The 18,546-nt window shown below is 39.4% G+C and overlaps 1 protein-coding gene across 1 annotated transcript; it reads right to left on the bottom strand.

Annotated features, from left to right (window-relative positions):
- Positions 1–943: 943 nt before the first annotated feature.
- tmem51b (transmembrane protein 51b) lies at positions 944–17,536 on the bottom strand. The gene is made up of 3 exons (XM_049586821.1): positions 17,287–17,536; positions 3,552–3,984; positions 944–2,491 (listed from the first exon to the last, which is right to left on the bottom strand). Exons 2-3 carry the CDS (start codon positions 3,968–3,970, stop codon positions 2,023–2,025), a joined length of 888 nt encoding a protein of 295 aa, XP_049442778.1. The 5' UTR covers positions 3,971–3,984; positions 17,287–17,536; the 3' UTR covers positions 944–2,022.
- Positions 17,537–18,546: the final 1,010 nt, after the last annotated feature.

Raw genomic sequence — 18,546 nt, 5'->3', positions numbered from 1 at the left:
CACGCCCCATTTCACGTCCTCACCCAGGGCTGAAATGAAATCTATGCCCTTGCAAAAAAACAAAACAAAACCTTTTTGGTATTATGAAAGCATATTATTTTTTATTATTACAACAACTTTCCATATCTGCGTCAAAATTGACTTATTTATTTTCAATGTAAATCTATTAGGGCCCTCAGTTGTGTCAGGTTTTTTCACACCTGAGCTGTCATTAGCATCAACACTACGCTACATTACTGTACACACCAGGCAGTTTTAAACCTCGACACACCTAATTGTTCATATTTATTAATTTAACATCAAAATAGAATTAGCAGCAAACTAAAAATTTGACATGTAAAATGCAGCATGGTATGATCACAGACACAAAAATGCATGCAGTTATATAATCTGTGTTTATCACTGTGTCTCAGTCTATGCTTTTAAATGTGTTTAAGATCACAAATAAGCCTTACTGTAACTGCAATATAATTTTGGGCAAAATTATACAGAGAGCATTTGATTATTACCAAAACTGTTGATTTGATATGAGTCATATTCATCTAATTTTCAATTAACTTATGCATCTAAGGGTTAAATGGCATTCTCAAAAACGTAAATGCAAATTCCATACCAACACAACACCTATAAAAAATCCTATATAACTAAGATAGTGAGAAGTCAACACAAATTAATCACAAAGGCTTTACTTCACACTGATTCCAACATTGATAACACCTCCCCTCACTCATACATTAAAAATTATTTTACGTTTGAATCACTATTTCTTTGTTCTTATTGTTTCCTGGCAAATAACTATCAGCTGAACAACTTTGAATCAATGTGGTTTGGTCTTCCCTTAACCACTAGAGGGCGCTAAATGTTAGTTAATAAACGTGATGGAAACTGATGAAAGGCCAAAAAAGAGTTTGAAAAGGTGACACAATATAAAACAGATCAAAGCAAAAATCTACAGTTAGATTTTATTAACTGAAAGCACAAACACAGTATTTATCTCTTTTGAAATAAATACAGCTTTGTCAATCTTACAGCAAGAAAAATCATCACAAGAATGAGCAGTTTCATTAATCTGTGTGTTTGAGAGTCTTACGCTTACTGATTCTAACGAGATATGTTTGATAATGTTTGAGGAATTAAACATACAACAATGCAACTCAATTTCAGGGACATTTTGCGACAAAAATATAAACATTTTGACATGATCCTAAATGAAATAGAAAACCATTTATTCACCACTTTTTACACAGACATCACACAGGATAGTTTAAACATCTTAACACTTATAAAAGTCCCATGAAACATTTAATTAATCATTTAATGTCATATCCGAAACCAGAATATCCAATAGTTTTTCTCTGATTTATTCCCAGTGTTTTCAGTATTTTACAGTTCACACTGGGCATCACACAGATGGCATTTTCATTTTCAGGAGGCAGTTTGTTAAAGACAACAGGTTTAAAAACAACTTACAAAAAGAACTCAAAAACAAACAGCTGATATGTCAAACATTTTCTGGCCTCAGTACGTTTCTTCAGGGTTACAAATCCCCAAAAGGCTGCACATCCAATGCTTCTTATACTTAATACCTTTAAAATCTCCCAGTTAATCAGTTTCCCTTTTCCCCCTTTTCAATCACAACATGGTTCAAACTTTTTCACAACTAATCAGCATCAACATACAGCAACATTAAGAATTCCTGCTAAGGTGAAAACATATATAAGAGTTCAGGTTTCTGTCCGTTACAACACACACTGGGCTGTTAAATAAAAGTGAAAGGCTGTCCCATATTTGTCTACAACAATATCTTGACAGCTGATCCTTTCACACAGACTTAATTATGCTTTACAACAAAATAAATATGCCGATCACAAGCTTTAGTGTTGAAGACAATGTTCTCATTTCAGGAGTGCGTCTGCGCGGCCTCCCTCATGCTGCTCGCAGCCACATTTAACCTACTTAATACCAACCTTGAAAATGGGTTTTCAGAAATGTTATCATTAGTCCATTTAACACAGATATTTTTTATTCATCAGGAGTAGGCATCAATTCAGGCATCTTATTGTCGTACTGTGGTGGCGGAGTGATGGGTTCAATGGTCACTGGATTCTGTGTGGGGCTGCGGATTTGGAGGCGGAAGTCTTTCAGGTGCAGTTTGTCTGACTTGATCCTCCTCACCCGGAGAGGCCGCAGTAAACGGCTGGCCCGGCTGGCGCTGCGAGTGGGCAGGCTGGGGTTTGGCTGGAGGGCAGCATGGTCAGCCTCGGGCTCAGCGGCAGGTTGAGCCGGAGCTGGTGCGGCATCATTAAGAGGGGTGACCTCTGTGGCGTTGTCAGTGGAGCCTGCTCCCTCGTTTTCCACAGCAGCTATGATGTCCTCGTAGGACGGCAGCTGGGAGGTGCTTTGGCGAAGGTTGCTATTGCGGACTGGGTAGGTATCACTGCCAACGACCTCATCGTAGCTCGGCACGTTGTATGTGGTTGGATCTGAAGCACTGCAAAAAGGATGCAAGAGGTGAACCTTGGTGAGAAAATAATCAAACTTTAAAGCTGAAATAACTTGTTATTGCCACTCAGGGGAAGTGGAAACAAGATGTCAATACAGCACTGACATATCACTTTTTATGTCGATTAAGAGGTTGGCAAATGATTTAATATTTTCACATCCTGCAAATGCAGAGTGACATAGTTTTGAAACGATGTTTGTGTCCACCCGGAAAATCTAAGTCCAATACTCACTCTGTTTTAGCCTGTGTTCAAAGTAGGAAAAAAACAGGTGCTGGTGCTTCCCTTGTACACATGGTGGTCTGTGTATGGGAAAGGGTTTTGTGGGCTGATGCGAACATCATGACTCTCAGGAGTCCTAGGAGTGGCGCTGGCATTAGCTTGCTGGCCCCTTGATCTGCTCTTAGTAATAAAATTTCACTTTAAAAAATCTGCTGGTCATCTTCTGACTCTTATGGTGTTCTTTGTGTTGCCGTTTGGGGCCAGGTCAACATTACTGGAGCCTAATGTAACTCTAGCTAGACCAGCAGCCGACATACAAAAGCAAGCCGGCGTGAACGTCAACAGGTAAGCATAACGTAGCACCCCCTGGATAATGCAGTTTGTCTGGGACCATTACAAATCGCCAAGAAAACTAAATATGGAGAGGGCCGAAAAGAGAACTGTCAACTTGTGAGATGAGCTGGTGCACAAGAAAAAGTCACGGCACACAAAAGAGTAGATGTAGAAGTGCCAGTACAGCATACCATTGAATACTGGCCCATTTCAAGCACTGGTTTTAGCTCTGTTTTTGGTCTCTACAAGCCCTTGAGAGAATTTTTAAATAATTTTGCTCACCATAACACCTTTCATAATAAATCGGGATCTTTGTTTCTCGGCTGGACTTCAAACTATCACATCATGTTTCAATAATTCAGGCTGTCTCATTAAGCAGGATTACTAATTTTGCTGTTTCCAGTAAAATCCAGAAAAACAAAGTGGCTTTAAATATTCCAGGTTGAAATGTTTCGAAATCAGACTTTAAAACAAAGACAAGAAGCCATCACTCACGCCTCCTCATCCTCCCCTGGCACATGGTTCATGAAGGGGACTCCTACTGCAACTGGCTGGTTTCTTCTGTTGCGTCGTGCCCTCTTGCTCCTCACACCGAGGAAAATTGATAAAAGCAACATGGCCGCCCCAACTCCAACCAGCACCATAGCCACTGTTGCAGACTTTTTGTTGTCCTTTTCATCCTCGTTCTCAGCACCGTTGGACCCCGTGGTGGTGTTGCCCGACGAAGAGGGGGAGCCGCCTGAGGCCTCACCGTCCATCGGTATCACAGTCCACACAATCATGACAATACCCAGAGCGATGAGTCCCACTCCCAGGGCGCACAGGGCATAGTGAGCACCTGAACCAGGACCCTCTGAGTTGGAGGATCTGTTGGGACGGTCGTTGCCGCCGCATATACCCCGACTGGAACACATCCCTGCTGGAGGACCTGCAACACAGAGGACCACCAATACATGGAGAGGAGACATAAACCATGAAGCTGTCACACTGTAATGATAGATCGTAGTAACCTAGTAATCGTAGACATGCTGTACTTCCATTGAGCACAACTGCCTTATTTTACTGGCTGTTATACAAACTCATGTGGTGAACAGGGAGCTTGGTTTCTGCTGCTGTGTGACAATAGGCATTTCAACATTTCAGCTTCTCATCTGATACCGCCCTCACCCCCAGCAGTTATTGTGACAGTCAGAAGCTTAATGTGGCAAAGGTGAGGAGTTAGGCAGGCTAGGAAATAGACCCTGCTGTAACAGGCTCAGTTCTATAACTTTAGAGTAGATACTGGCATTATATGAAACTAAATGACCAATTTCATATATTGGTACCGGCCACGTCACTCTGTAAAGGGTTAAGCAATGCTCTGAAGTAGGGCTGGGCAATATGTCCTGAAAATGATATCACAATATTTTTCGTCTATATCGCGATACACGATATAAATCTTAATATTTTTTATTTTTCATTAATGCTAGGATGGGGACACAAAATCAAACATAACAATATTTCTGACCAGATAGCCTCTCTGATGCGATAAAGTTGCAGGGATGACTATTGTTGTTGTTTGGTTTTTTTGTTTTGTTTTTTTTTTCCAGAAAACATTAAAACAAGATTTTTGATCAATAATCATCAATAATGTGGATATAATGACTAAGTGGGTTGAAGCAAGCATTACAACAAATAGAAAACTCAGGTAAGTTAGCAATGGCGATAAGTGGTAATTGCAATGTGTCTGTTGGCGTAGTTTAATGCTTGAAACCAGGCTGGTGAATTTATTTATGTCAGTTTTTTTATGAGCCCTGTGGCTGGCGAGAAGAAAGTGTGATCACAGCATAGATAATGTGTGAGAGTGTGTGCATGTATGTATGTTTTGGTGCGGATTACTAATGACTTAGTGCCGCCTGTGATTTTTCCTGGGAATGTCACCACAGACACAAAGTTAAGTTCCTAATACTGCAATTAGAAGGGCTTTCCTCAGTGGCTCAGTCACCATTCAGCAATATGTAGTAACTTAACAGACATTTGTTTAAAGGTCAAGTGTGGAGGATTTAGTGGCATCTAGTGGTGAGAGATTGCAGATTGCAACCAAATGACACTTCTCCAATGTGGCAAGTGAGTAAGAGAACTGCGGTGGCCGATGTGAAAAAGTGAATGGCCCTGTCTGATGCAAGTGTTTGGTTTGTCTGTTCTGGGCTACTGTAGAACAATGTGGCAGACTCTGTGGAAGAGGACTAAGGCTGGGTTCCCATACAACCAGTACCTAGGCTGAATCAAAACGCAGATTTGATGCCTCATTTCGGTGCCAGAATGTGTGCGTAGGGAGTGTGCAGCTGAGAGGGTGTTAAGTTTACTGTGGCAGTTCACTGTGTGTACAGTTAAGGCCATTTGTCAGTGAATAAATGCTACAGCTCCTTGAAACCGCAGCCAAGTTCTTGTGTCTTGCCTGTCACCTGCTGATTAAAGGGGTTAGCCCTGACGTTAGCAAGCAGACTTAGCATCCCACTGGAACCTGACCGGGCTCACTGAAGGTGGACTGTTGATTTTGTCAACAGTCCATAATTCCTTTTGGCTGGACTGACAAAAGGTTTTTGTTTAGTGCAGTTTACAAATCATTAATTCATTAATTCTCCGTAACTGCTTATCCTGCTAGGGGTCGCAGAGGGGCTGGAGCCTATCCCAGCTGACACTGAGTGAGAGGCGGGGTACACCCTGGACAGGTCACCAGACTATCACAGGGCTGACACTTAGAGACAGACAACCATTCACACTCACATACACACCTATGGTCAGTTTAGGGTCCCCAATTAACCTGCATGTCTTTGACTGTGGGAGGAAGCTGGAGTACCCAGAGAAAACCCACGCTGACACAGGGAGAACATGCAAACTCCTTGCTTATTTGAAACCACAAATGTCTCTGTTTAAATATATCTGATTTTATCTTTTATGCTTAGTAATCATACTGAGTACATGGATGCATAAAAAGAGCATGGCCTGGATGGGTCTAACATTGCCCATGTTGGTATTAGAGCTAAGAGTGTGTGATATCAGCGTATAGACCTTCTTGTTGCTGTCCAGCACCAGCTGCATTGGTGTGTGGGTTTCTCCTCTGCTGTCCTTTCTTGTTAGTCTATTGAATGGACACAGCCAAGACAAACTTTGTTGTTGCCCTAAGTGACGCAGGTCCACAGCAGCCCTTAGACTTTACTATCATAATCAGCCATCAGGTAATGTTTGAATGAAGCCTCATATATTTGTGATTACCTGAGTAATTATTTTGTCTATAAATTGTCAGAAAATGGGAAAACAGTTAACCACACCCCAAGGTGACATCTTCTTATGTCTTGTTTTGTCCAATTAACACTCCCAAAACCCAAAGATATTCAGTTTACAGTGATACATAAAAGAAAGAAGGAGAAACAGAAAACAGCAAATGTTTCCTGTTTTAGCTTGCAAAAAGGTTGCTGATAATATTCTGCCAACTGACAAGTCAACTAATCCACTATTGTTACATGGTTCATATGCCATCAATTGCAAGTAACCACTGAGACCTATTTCTAACACTACAAGGTCCACCTGATAATTGTTTTATGTTTTTACATGTCAAGTCAAGCCCCAAAACACAAGTTAGTCTACAAGAGCTTTTCAAACATGTGACGCCCTTCCTTCCACACCACTGCCTGCCTCAGGCATTACTGCATTTGTTTTACAGCATGTGAGTTGTGAATGTGTCTTTCAGTGTGTGTTCACATTCATTCAAATCTACATCTCAGGCTCCACAGGAGCTTGTTTCCTCTGCATATCAGGCTTGCTCAGATTTGTTCCTGAGCGGAGCCACATCCCCAAACTAAAAAATGTTTTACTGCTGCAACAATTAAAGCCTGTCCTGACTGAATTTCAGCATCACGCTTTTGATTGCCACTGAACTAAATCTGGCTGCATCTGAGAATGAATGACTTCATTTACGGTTTGCATAAAAACGCTGAGAGGCTGCTACATTTTGAGCAACAGGAGCGAGAGAGCAGGTTAACAAGAAAACAGGTTATAAGTAAACAAGTGCAGAAGAAGCTCCACACATGTCTTAACATGACGGACTGAGAGACAGAATCACTGAGGGGAGTGACTCATACTCAAAGAATGGAGTGACACAAAAATGTCCATGGTAATGACGATGGTATGATAATATACTACTCAACACTTGATGTGAAGTATACAATAAAACAGTGGATCTTGTATAAATGTGTCACAGAAATAATGCAAAATATCACGAACACATGTATAATTTATTGCAAGTCAATACAACAATCCTGCAAAACTGCTACTTCTGTAAAGTATGGGGTTTTTTGTCTAGTTTTGAGACTGTGTCAGAGAGGTGGTGTGTGATGTTTGAACTGTACTTGTACTGTAATGTTCATGCAACTGGTTCTCTGTAAGTAAACACACCTCACTGTATATATCAAACCTGGATGAGACCCCCCCTTTTCACAAATTCTCACAATAAAACAGTGAACTTCAAAGTGACAGTCCCCCAAATCTGTTTTTTGTTCTGTTTGGCAGCACTTATGGCGATAAGTGGTAATTGCAGTGTGTCTGTTGGCAGACTTTAAGGCTTGAAACCAGGCTGGTGAATTTATTTATGTCAGTTTTTTTATGAGGCCTACGGCTGGCGAGAAGAAAGTGTGATCACAGCATAGATAATGTGTGAGAGTGTGTGCATGTATGTATGTTTTGGTGCGGATTACTAATGACTTAGTGCCGCCTGTGATTTTTCCTGGGAATGTCACCACAGACACAAAGTTAAGTTCCTAATACTGCAATTAGAAGGGCTTTCCACAGTGGCTCAGTCTTAACAGACAACTTAACAGACATTTGTTTAAAGGTCAAGTGTGGAGGATTTAGTGGCATCTAGTGGTGAGGTTGCAGATTGCAACGAAATGGCACTTCTCCAATGTGCCAAGTGAGTAAGAGAACTGCGGTGGCCGATGTGAAAAAGTGAATGGCCCTGTCTGATGCAAGTGTTTGGTTTATCTGTTCTGAGCTACTGTAGAACAATGTGGCGGACTCTGTGGAAGAGGACTAAGGCTGGGTTCCCATACAACCAGTACCTAGGCTGAATCAAAACGCAGATTTGATGCCTCATTTCGGTGCCAGAATGTGTGCGTAGGGAGTGTGCAGCTGAGAGGGTGATAAGTTTACTGTGGCAGTTCACTGTGTGTACAGTTAAGGCCATTTGTCAGTGAATAAATGCTACAGCTCCTTGAAACCGCAGCCAAGTTCTTGTGTCTTGCCTGTCACCTGCTGATTAAAGGGGGTTAGCCCTGACATTAGCAAGCAGACTTAGCATCCCACTGGAACCTGACCGGGCTCACTGAAGGTGGACTATAAGGCTGACCATCTGTTCTCATAGTGGTAACAATGTCAGCTACTGCTTAAAAGACAATAGAGAAACATCTGGCTGCTGTGTCTCTCCCAAGTTAGCAAAACACTTTTGAAACATATACTATGAGCTCTGCTGTTTATGTTGTAGGAATGATGCTGTCTTTGTTAAGTCTGTGTTAATTTTGGTGTTTGTGGGTGTGTGTGTGTCTGTGTTTTTTTTTTGTCTTAAAAATTAATAAGAATTTAAACTAAAATAAAAGTTAGCAAAACAATTATTGATCCCAACTTAAAATCGATTTTGCAGTTAATAATACTGTTACTATTATTTAGTGTTAATTGTAGATTAGTTAGGTTTTGTTTTTTATGTAAGTTTATGTTCAAATTTCAAGTTTAAATTTGATTTTGCAATAAAAAAGCACTTCTTTCATGTTGTTACCATCATATTGTGCTTTACTTTTCAAAGAGTGTCAGTTCAGGTACAGTTTCAACACCCGTACTCTTGTAAAACTAACATTTTAGCACCGGTATCTGGAAAACCCCTAACGATATCCAACCCTAAAGAGGCCCGCTCCATATGTAGATATAAATGGCTTAATCTAAGGTAACAAAAACACAACAATTCTTATTTTCAGGTGATTATAATTAAATGAAAACATGGTTATGAATATTATATTGTATTTCTGTAAATATATCCACATAAGGGCCTGTGTCTACACAGCATTTTTTTCTCAGTGCTGGCGACTTTTTTCAACTGTTCCCAATGAAAAGAGTGTCCACGGCCAGCTAGAGTAAAAGTGCTAATTTTTCAGAGTGCTCCGCCTGTTTTGTGCGGCCACCCCGAGTGCTTCCAGTTGAAAATCTCTGAAATTTTCAGAAAGGCGTTGGTGATGTCATGTTGGTCCTTTAGCTTGGCTACTGTCTAACTGTCACAACAAAGATAGAAAAGCCCATTTGTGGGAGCAGATCGGCCCACGGACACTGGATGTTGCTGGTGAGTGTTGTGCTTTTATCACTGTACCGCTGTAAGCTTGTTAACTGTTGACATAGCATTGCATTAGCTACCCTGCTAATGTTAATGTCAAGAAATTGTTGGCATAGAAACAAAACCCACGTGCAGCCAGTCATTTAAAAAGGAAGTGCTGGGAGAGCTTTTTTTTTTGAAGAACTGGGATAAAGCGTTTCCCAGTGCCCTGGACCGCTTTTCTGCTGAAGAAAAAAGTTATGTGGACACAGGCCCTAAATCCTATCCTACTTTAAGCATTTTTATCGTATGAACTTCCTATCAACTTGGAACCCCTAAATACAGGCTACAAACATCTACAAACTCTATTAGTTCAACTAAAGATTTGTTTTTCCTTCTCACATTGTTCAATTTGAACATTTTTAGAGGGTTGATGAATAAACTAGCTGGCATTTCTCCATTAAAATAGTAGAAATGAGAGAATAGTCTCAAAAAAGCACATCATTTTGAGAAGCAGAAATACAATTTTGGGGGGGTTCCTGACCCACCAGCTTGGGAACCACTGTTGCTGTAGCATTACAGATTGCCTCTAGTGAAGTGAGTTGTGTGGCAACTGTTGTTGTGTAAACTAAAGCCTGAGTCAAGTGCTGTGAAACATGTTCAAATAATGTTATCATGCAGGAAGTATTCATTAGAAATACAGACCGTGGCTGTAAAAGTGCTGCATCTGGATTAAGACCTGTTCACCAACAATGTTGAGGTTGTGTGTCAGTGTTCATAAAAATGCTACACTGGTATTAAAGGTGCTGCTGTGCACCAAATAAATCCTTAAAAGCCTTTCGACCACCACACTGTAGTCCACACACTCACATTTATGGCAAGGAAAGATGGCTCAGGCTCTGGCTCAGTAACAGAGAGAGAAACTTTTCCTCTCTTTAACAATCCACATTTTGTAGTTATAAGCAACCAACAAAAAAAATCTGTACTCTGTGAGCTTAAATGTTTGAACACCTTGACCACATTTTTAACAATGTGCCCTGAGACACCCTGCTGCATCAGCAGGACTGCGGTACTGAGCCATTAAGTGGATCATACACTATACTGTGGGTTGCAATATGAGATGGTGCTCTTTTATAAATTATTGCCTGTCAAAAGTTTTTCTATAAAATTCTGTAAAAATCATTCAATCATTAAATCAATCAATTTTGTCACATAAAATCATATAAATACAATTTCAATCAAATGTAATCCTGTCAGTTTCTTGAATTTGTGCATTTAAAACAGTGTAATATTAACAAATATGTCTGTGGGGTGGGATTTACACTCTTCAATATGCTGATCTGAATGTAAAATGATAAGTAATATATAATTGTGGTCTAAAAATAAGTGGAGAAAAATCAATGAAGCAACAATAAAACAAGTCTGTCCGATCCTTTCTACGAAAATCAGTATTAAACCCAAAAATCCTTCAGTCACAGCCAAGCTGCAAACGACACAGGAAAATACAATCCTGAGATACCAAACAAATTCTTGTGAAGCAAGAAAAGCTGTTTAGACTACAACTATTTTTACATTTGCATTTCAATCCTGAACTCCTATAATTTACATTAGAACTGGGCAACATAAAAAACTATAATAAATGCTATTTAAACGGCACCTTTTGTGCACAAAATGCAGCTCAAAGGACTGAGAAAGGCAGAAGAAAAGTATTTATCATACATGATCTAACTCTGTTATTATATTGTGGGATTTGAATATCTCAAATAATACTATATGGAATTGTCTAACACCACAAATAATGCTTTACAGTTTAATTTGTTGGATCCACCTGGCTTGCCAAAATGTCTGAGACCACCTGTTGCATTGTGAACAAACCTGGTGCTCACAGTGTGCAGGAAGTGAACACTTCCTTTTGCATGGCTTCACTTTCCAATGCACCTGTCAAGCAGGTAACCAACACTGATTTTAAACAAATGAACAATGCCAGCTGAATAAATGACACGTCATAACTATCCATTTAACAGGTGAATTGTGATCTACAATATATAAACATCAGAATGTGTAAGTGTTATGTTTATCTTCTTATGCTGCCCATTCTTGTTTCACATTGCAAACAAAGTAAAACTAAGTTGTATGCACAGAACAGAAACAAATAAAACCTTTGAAACAGCAAACTCATTACTGAAGGCTTGTCTGAGACTGAAATCTGTCATCTCTATTCATCGCATATTAGTGTAAATTTTAGGGCAAATACTTGAGGCGACATGAATGATGAGAGAGTTAGCTGGAAATACAAGACGTAAAGTATGCACTTGTTAGTTGAGTCTTTTTGTACCTGTGGTAGTGCTGTATGGGACATTCAGAGCATAAGATTCAGAGTCTGAGCCGGGATTGTCTGCACAGAGTTCTCATCCATAGAGGTGGCTGAGCTGGCGGCTAGCAGCTAATGATGCTAACAGTGCTGACAGAAACAACAGTGTTATCCTAGGGGGGGTCTGGAGGGAGGGCATTACATTTAAACAACGACGCCATCCCATCACCGTGGGTTGATACGCAGTTATCAATCACTGTATGAGGACAATACAGAATGGCAGCCATTACCCAGTCAGTGGAACACACTCACAGGAACTCACACACACACTACCATGTGCATGCAACCGGCCTATCTTCCACGGTTTAGAACACAAAAGCTCAGATTTAAACACACAGAGGGTGTGTTGCTTTATTTTCTGCTCAGGCTGCCATGACTCCGCTTTATCTTTACACAGCAAATAGTTTCCTGTTGCTATATTAATGTTCTAAATGTCACACACAGCTCCTTTAAAAGTTCAATAAACCATTGTAGTCATGCCAACACTTCAAAAAATTTGCCTAAGGGTTAGCACATACAATTACAGTTTGTGCTGTCTTACAGTATGTAATTATCGCCAGATCCATTCCAGTGTGCCAATATGAACTGTGCTGGAGGGTTTTAAAGTATACTTACAGTTATTCAACCCTGACTTCTAAAAAGTTGGGATGCTGTGTAAAATGTAAATAAAAACAGAATGCAATGCTTTGCAAACCTTTATTAACCTATATTCAATTGAATACAGTACAAAGACAAGATGTTTAATGTTCAAACTGATAAACTTGATATACGCCCATTATGAATTTGATGTGTGCAACAAGCACAACACTCAGTAACCGTTTGGGAACTGACGATTATTTTCAAACTGAAATTCATTCCCGTTTTGTTTGATATATGACTCAACAGTCAGGGGTCTTTGTTGTCATATTTTGTGCTTTATAATGTGCTGCACATGTTCAGTGGGAGACAGGTCTGGACTGCAGGCAGGCCACTCTAGTACCCACACTTTTTTTTACTATGAACTTGTGCAGAGTGTGTCTCACTGTCTTGCTGAAAAACACGTTTTCTGAACAGCAGCATATGTTGCTCCAAAATCTGTATGTGCCTCAACAGATGTGCAAGTTACCCACAATGCCCTGGGCACCAACACACCCCGATACCATCACGCATGCTGGCTTTTGGACTTTGTGCTGGTAACAATCTGGATGGTCCTTTTCCTCTCTGGCTCAAAGGACATGATGTCAGTGTTTTCCAAAAACAATTTCAAATGTGGACTCATAAGACCACAGCACACTTTTCCACATCCATCTCAGATGAGCTCAGGCCCAGAGTGGTTGGCGGCATTTCCGGATGTTGCTGATATTTGGTTTTCTCTTTGCATGTTAGAGTCTTCACTTGCATTTGAAGATGCAGTGACAAACTGAAAATGGTTTTCCGAAGTGTTCCTGAGCCCGCGTGGTAATATCCTTTATATAATCATACTGGTTTTAAATGCAGTGCAGCCTGAGGGGTTAAAGGTCATGGGGCATTTAATGTTGGTTTGCAGCTTTGCCTGTTATATGCAGAGAGTTCTCCAGATTCTCTGAATCTTTTGATGATATAATGAACTGTAGATGGTGAAATCCATGAACTCTTTGTGAGTCCAGAAACGCTGGTATTACACTGCTGGACCATTTTCCCACACAGTTCCTCACTTGAGAACAATTGAGCCTTGCGAGGAAGCCCCTCTCCTACTCAATCATGATACTTTAATTTGTTACCAGTTAACCTGCTTACCTGTGAAATATTACAAACCGGTGTTTTGAGAATATTCAACAACTTTTCCAGTATTTTGTTGCTCTTGTACAAACTTTTTTCAAGGTGTTTCAGGCATCAAATTCAGCATGGGTGTATATTTTACAAAAACAATAAAGTTAATCAGTTTGGACACTAAGTATCTTGTCTTTGTACCGTATTCAACTGAATATAGGTCAAAAAGGATTCGCAAATCACTGCATTCTGCTTTTACTGACATTTTAGTCAGTGTCCCAACTTTCTTGGAATTGGGGTCGTACTTTAAATTCTGTAATCTGTGGATTTGCCATGGAAATGCATCTCATAAAACACAGAGTCAAAAAAAAAAAAAAAAGTTAAATCTGCTGTATGTACGTCATAAATTAAAGTGAGTAAACCAGTTCAAACTTCCTACACCCATCACTATGGAGCCACCACCTGCTGCTCTACTCTCAGGACAGGACAAACAGTGTCGATACATGAAGTGATGTCATTTTAGTTTATGATTTAAAGGACAAAGTATTTAAAACATGTCATCAATGTGCTTAAATGCAAATTAATTTGTCCATCCCTTCGCACAAAGCACACCCTGCAATTAAGCTTCAGTCCTCTTGTTCTGACAAAGACGTGATGGGATGGGCAGGGAGAGCCGCTGCTGATAATAAAGGGGTCCTGAATGCTCTGTGCGTATGAGGGAGAGCTAATGACTGGGAGGACAATCAAATAATTGATTGTCCTTTTTATCATGGTCTGTGGAATATGTTACTGATACACTGGCACCGGCATCACAGTGCTTTTCTTGTGATGCTGAAGCAGGTGTTTCCTGCAGACATCTATTAAATGGCTCTCTGGCATTGTAATGACGGCCCACACACTGCGTCTGTTTGAACAATGACACTTGGCAATTTGGTGTACATGTTAAATCTCAACTGTGAGTGAAACTCAATTAAAGTACTTTAACTCACTGAATAAACAGAGCAGTGTTGGGTGATAATTCGATATTATTATATTTGACTGTCTATCGATCATATCATGTCACTATTTTACAAAATGATGTTTAAATTAATTAAAGAGATACTCTGCCAATTTTCAACCAGTGTTGTATCATGACTGTGGGTAGTATATGTAAATGAACTGTGGTAAACTTCCCTCCATCTTAGCAGCACTCAGATCTCCCTGTTCATCTCTCAGATCTAACGCATCATCCAGCGGATTTTTGCTGGCACTAGGGCCTATTTCTCGCCTAAAATGTTTTCAGAAACATATTTTAATGCACTGTTTGGCTGTAGTATGAGAAAAGGAAGTGGGCGCCATACTGTTTCCTGTATTGTAAAAACAGAGGCTGAAAAAACCCCCAGTAAAACTAAGCAGCACTGATAAAATATGAACCAATTATTTCACACCTGAAATGTTTCCAGAAACTGCTTACTGCTGAACTGTAAGTCAAGGTTCTTTGTTACTGGCCCGCCGCCATATTGTTTTCTGTGTCAAAACTGCGAAGCTTGATTACGTCACCCACCAGCAGTGCTTACTGATCTGGGGTCTCATTTATAAACCCTGCGTACGCACAAAACAAAGACCTGAAAGAGGCGTACGCCACTTCCGACGCAAACGATGTGAGCTACAAAAACAGACTTGGTGGGAGAAACTCTGACCCATGCTGACAAACATTTTGGAGACAGGAAATTGGTGATGCAGATGGTGAGGTTTTTGGTTTTTGTTCAAACTTACATTTTTAGTATGGATCCTACACATTTTTTTTTTTTAAATAAATGAGACCCCTGGTGCAGTGCAGGGCATTCTGGTAGATGTAGGTTTTCTATGTCTTGAGCCCAATGGAGTGCCTCAAACTTTTTCTCCTGTCACACAGCTCCACATGAACTACGCTCTGCTACAACAGTGTTCTCTTTGAAAAGCAAAAAACTTAAAAACATATATTTTTTCTTTTTTAAGTGTATTTTGTTTGTTTTAATAATTAATATTGTTATTATCTCCTCCTTTTTTAAGAATAATGATAGTGATAATACCTTCTCTTATGTTTTTTTTATGTCCTGTTTGTCATGTATGATGCATCTAAAGCACATTGAGTTTATGCTTGCTGTATAAAATGTGCTTTATCAATAAAGTTGACTTGACTTGACTACTATTATAACTCATGTCCGAATCATTTTATAATCATCCACAGCACTTAATCTAATATAGCTGTTCATGTGTAACATTTACACAAGATGCTTTTCCGTGTCCCCTTGTCCTTAAAGAAATTTTAGTTTCTTCCTATCGATGTTTTAAGTGGGACAGTTGTGAGTATAACGATAAAGTCGAGAATCAGTTGTCACCCTGAGAAACTGTTTGTTATATAAACTTATGCCAAAAGACACTGCCATGATTCCCCATCAAGAAAATAAGGTTGTGCTGTGCGTAACATAAAAATACAGTTAACTGCATTAAACATCAAACTGATAATGATTTTATAGGTTATTTTGCATGTGTATTATCATTTTGGGAAAACATTCTAATTATGATGTTGATTTCAGCCATATTACCCAGCCCATTCTGTAAGTGTGTGAGACTTAGTGCACATTCACGCATCAAGCCCATAGGCAGAACTGAGGCCAGTGCTGACTTAATTAAACAGATCAAATATCAGCTTCTTTTTAACATTTTCTCAATTCGTTTACATAAAGAATCGTCCATTTTTATATATTTATATTTACAGCTTTGCTGCAGATTGTTAGGTCTTTTGCTTGGACTGCACAGAAAGTAGAGCCATGTTGGATACAAACGCAGATCTCACTCTTCTGACTGCATACAAAGTTATACATTGCATTATAGTGTGTTACAGCCTACCGTAATAGTTTTCCTAAAATGCCAACATATTGCCTTGCTTACAAAACACCACAACACATTGGATCATAACCCCTGTATTGTAATATGTATTTAATTGTTGGATTCTTGCCTGTACACTACATTTACTCCTGACCTCAGGTTACTTTGCATACAGATGACTCCCAGGATATCTATTTTACATATGTGAAACAGGGAGCACTGCTATTGGATGAGCGTTCCTCTCAGTATAGATGAGGTCAAGGACTCTGTTGGATCAGAGCATCCCTACTTTAATACCTTACTCACTGAATTAATACTGTATTTATGATTTCTGTGTTTTACTTTGCCATTTAGGAGCCTGTTTTCCTGCTCGACTTCACAGATACACACACAGATACAGTATATGCTGATACTGATGTGCACTATATTAAAGAACCAACATGTGCCGTACCACCATCATCACAGTGTCCTGCTCTGTGATTCTGTCAGGCTGCATGCTGACCTTCTGTGTCCTTTCCAATGGCTGCTTTCTTCCTAACATTAACACACAAACCCTGAGCTGCTCTGCACGTTACAGACTGGACGGGTGTGTCCTGTTCAACATCAGGACATTTACAGCACTAAAAAAACAGCCTCTCCTCTGCTTTAACACTCACCTGATCACTGCTGCTGTGAGGGAACTGTACAGGTAACATGTAGGCTGTTTAACTGGTGAAACATTACTGGAGTGTGTTCGTCCTTCAGCCTGTGTGCAGCCAGCGCCTTTACTGTGTGTAAAGTAGGAAGGGACCTGAGAGGGAGGACCCGTCCCCTCACAGCAGCCACTACAAACTTATCTGGACACAGCTCTGATCCAACACCTCATTAAGATAAAGCCTTCTACAGCTCTGGCTCATCTGATAGTGGTCTCATGGTACTACGCGGTGGAGGTGATCTGGAAGAGGCCTTACCTTGTCGCCGCTCAGTGCCAAAGAACTTCCCTCTCTCCACCGGTGAGTTACCTGAATCACGCAGGTGTTTTCAGGAAGATCACAGAGGAAGGAGACATAGACGCGACAAATGGCGCCTTGTTAAAGAGAGGTTTCTGCTTTTAAAAACACAAAGCGTATTATTTTAGATAAAAGATAACAATGTGGGCTATTTATCAGGAACTTTGTTCAAATTCCAGCCGTAGTGAAACCTCCCCTCTGCTGCTTGTCAAGTGCGTCTGTGACCTGTTCTCCGCTCGGTCCTAGTGCCGCCCAGGTGAACTTCCTCTGGGGACACATCAGTGGGACAAGGACACACCCAGAAACAGATCAATAAAGATCATTGAAATTGAATAAACATATTAAAGTAAAGCACGGTTAACATGGTTTAACATGGCCAATATAAGGGGGACTGAATAATAATTTCTTCAACAGTTTTATTTTAATTTTTTTTTAAAGTAATTTCAATAAATGTACACACATTTGAATTTTAAATACATTTATTTCAGAATCTCTCTTAATTATACTTGTCATACTTTCAGCTTCTCAAGTGTGAGGATTTGCTCCATTTCTTTGTCATATATTATAGATTAATTATTCATTTATCTATCTATCTATTTACTTACCTATTTTCTGTCAAACAATTTGATGATGTCCCCTTGGTCTCTTGAATATTTTAGGTAGACATTTTTAACCGTTTTCATGACCAATCTGACAATAATAATAATAATAATAATAATAATAATAATAATAATAATAAAATTCTTCTTCTTATATCATTATTATTATTTATTTATTTAAGAATAAAATGTCAAATACATTTATTCAAATAATTTTTTATTTTTAATATATTTTCCAGAGCTCAAGGGAACACCATCAAATTGCTTGATAGAAAATAAATAAATAAATAAATAAATAAATAAATAAAAATAGAAAATAAGTTTCCTATAATATATGACAAAGAAATTGAGTAAATCCTCACAACTGAGAAGCAAAAAGTATAATACTAATACTAATACTAATACTAATACTTTTATTGTTGTTTTGATGTCCTTAATCATAGCTGTTATGTCTGTTTCTGAGCAACAGGAAAAAAACAGAAAGCCATTCAAGCTGATGATGATTCCGATCAAATTAAATCAAAATAAAGGTAATCTTTTCAACAGTATCTTTGACTGTGATGTGTAGAAGAGGAAACCAATAATTCTGACATGTTGTGGTCTGAAGTATTTGACTCATATT

This window comes from Epinephelus fuscoguttatus, linkage group LG1 (genome assembly GCF_011397635.1).
Source record: "Epinephelus fuscoguttatus linkage group LG1, E.fuscoguttatus.final_Chr_v1".
NCBI classification, from domain to species: domain Eukaryota; kingdom Metazoa; phylum Chordata; class Actinopteri; order Perciformes; family Serranidae; genus Epinephelus; species Epinephelus fuscoguttatus.
Note: the sequence above shows the minus strand (reverse complement) of the source record. Positions and strands in the feature narration are given on the sequence as shown.

Coding starts and splice junctions, on each gene's coding strand:
- tmem51b (XM_049586821.1), bottom strand. CDS start 3,970: ATGTGTTCCAGTCGGGGTATATGCGGCGGCAACGACCGTCCCAACAGA. Junction 2,492..3,551: donor CCAGGGGAGGATGAGGAGGC/GTGAGTGATGGC, acceptor TCCTTTTTGCAG/TGCTTCAGATCCAACCACAT.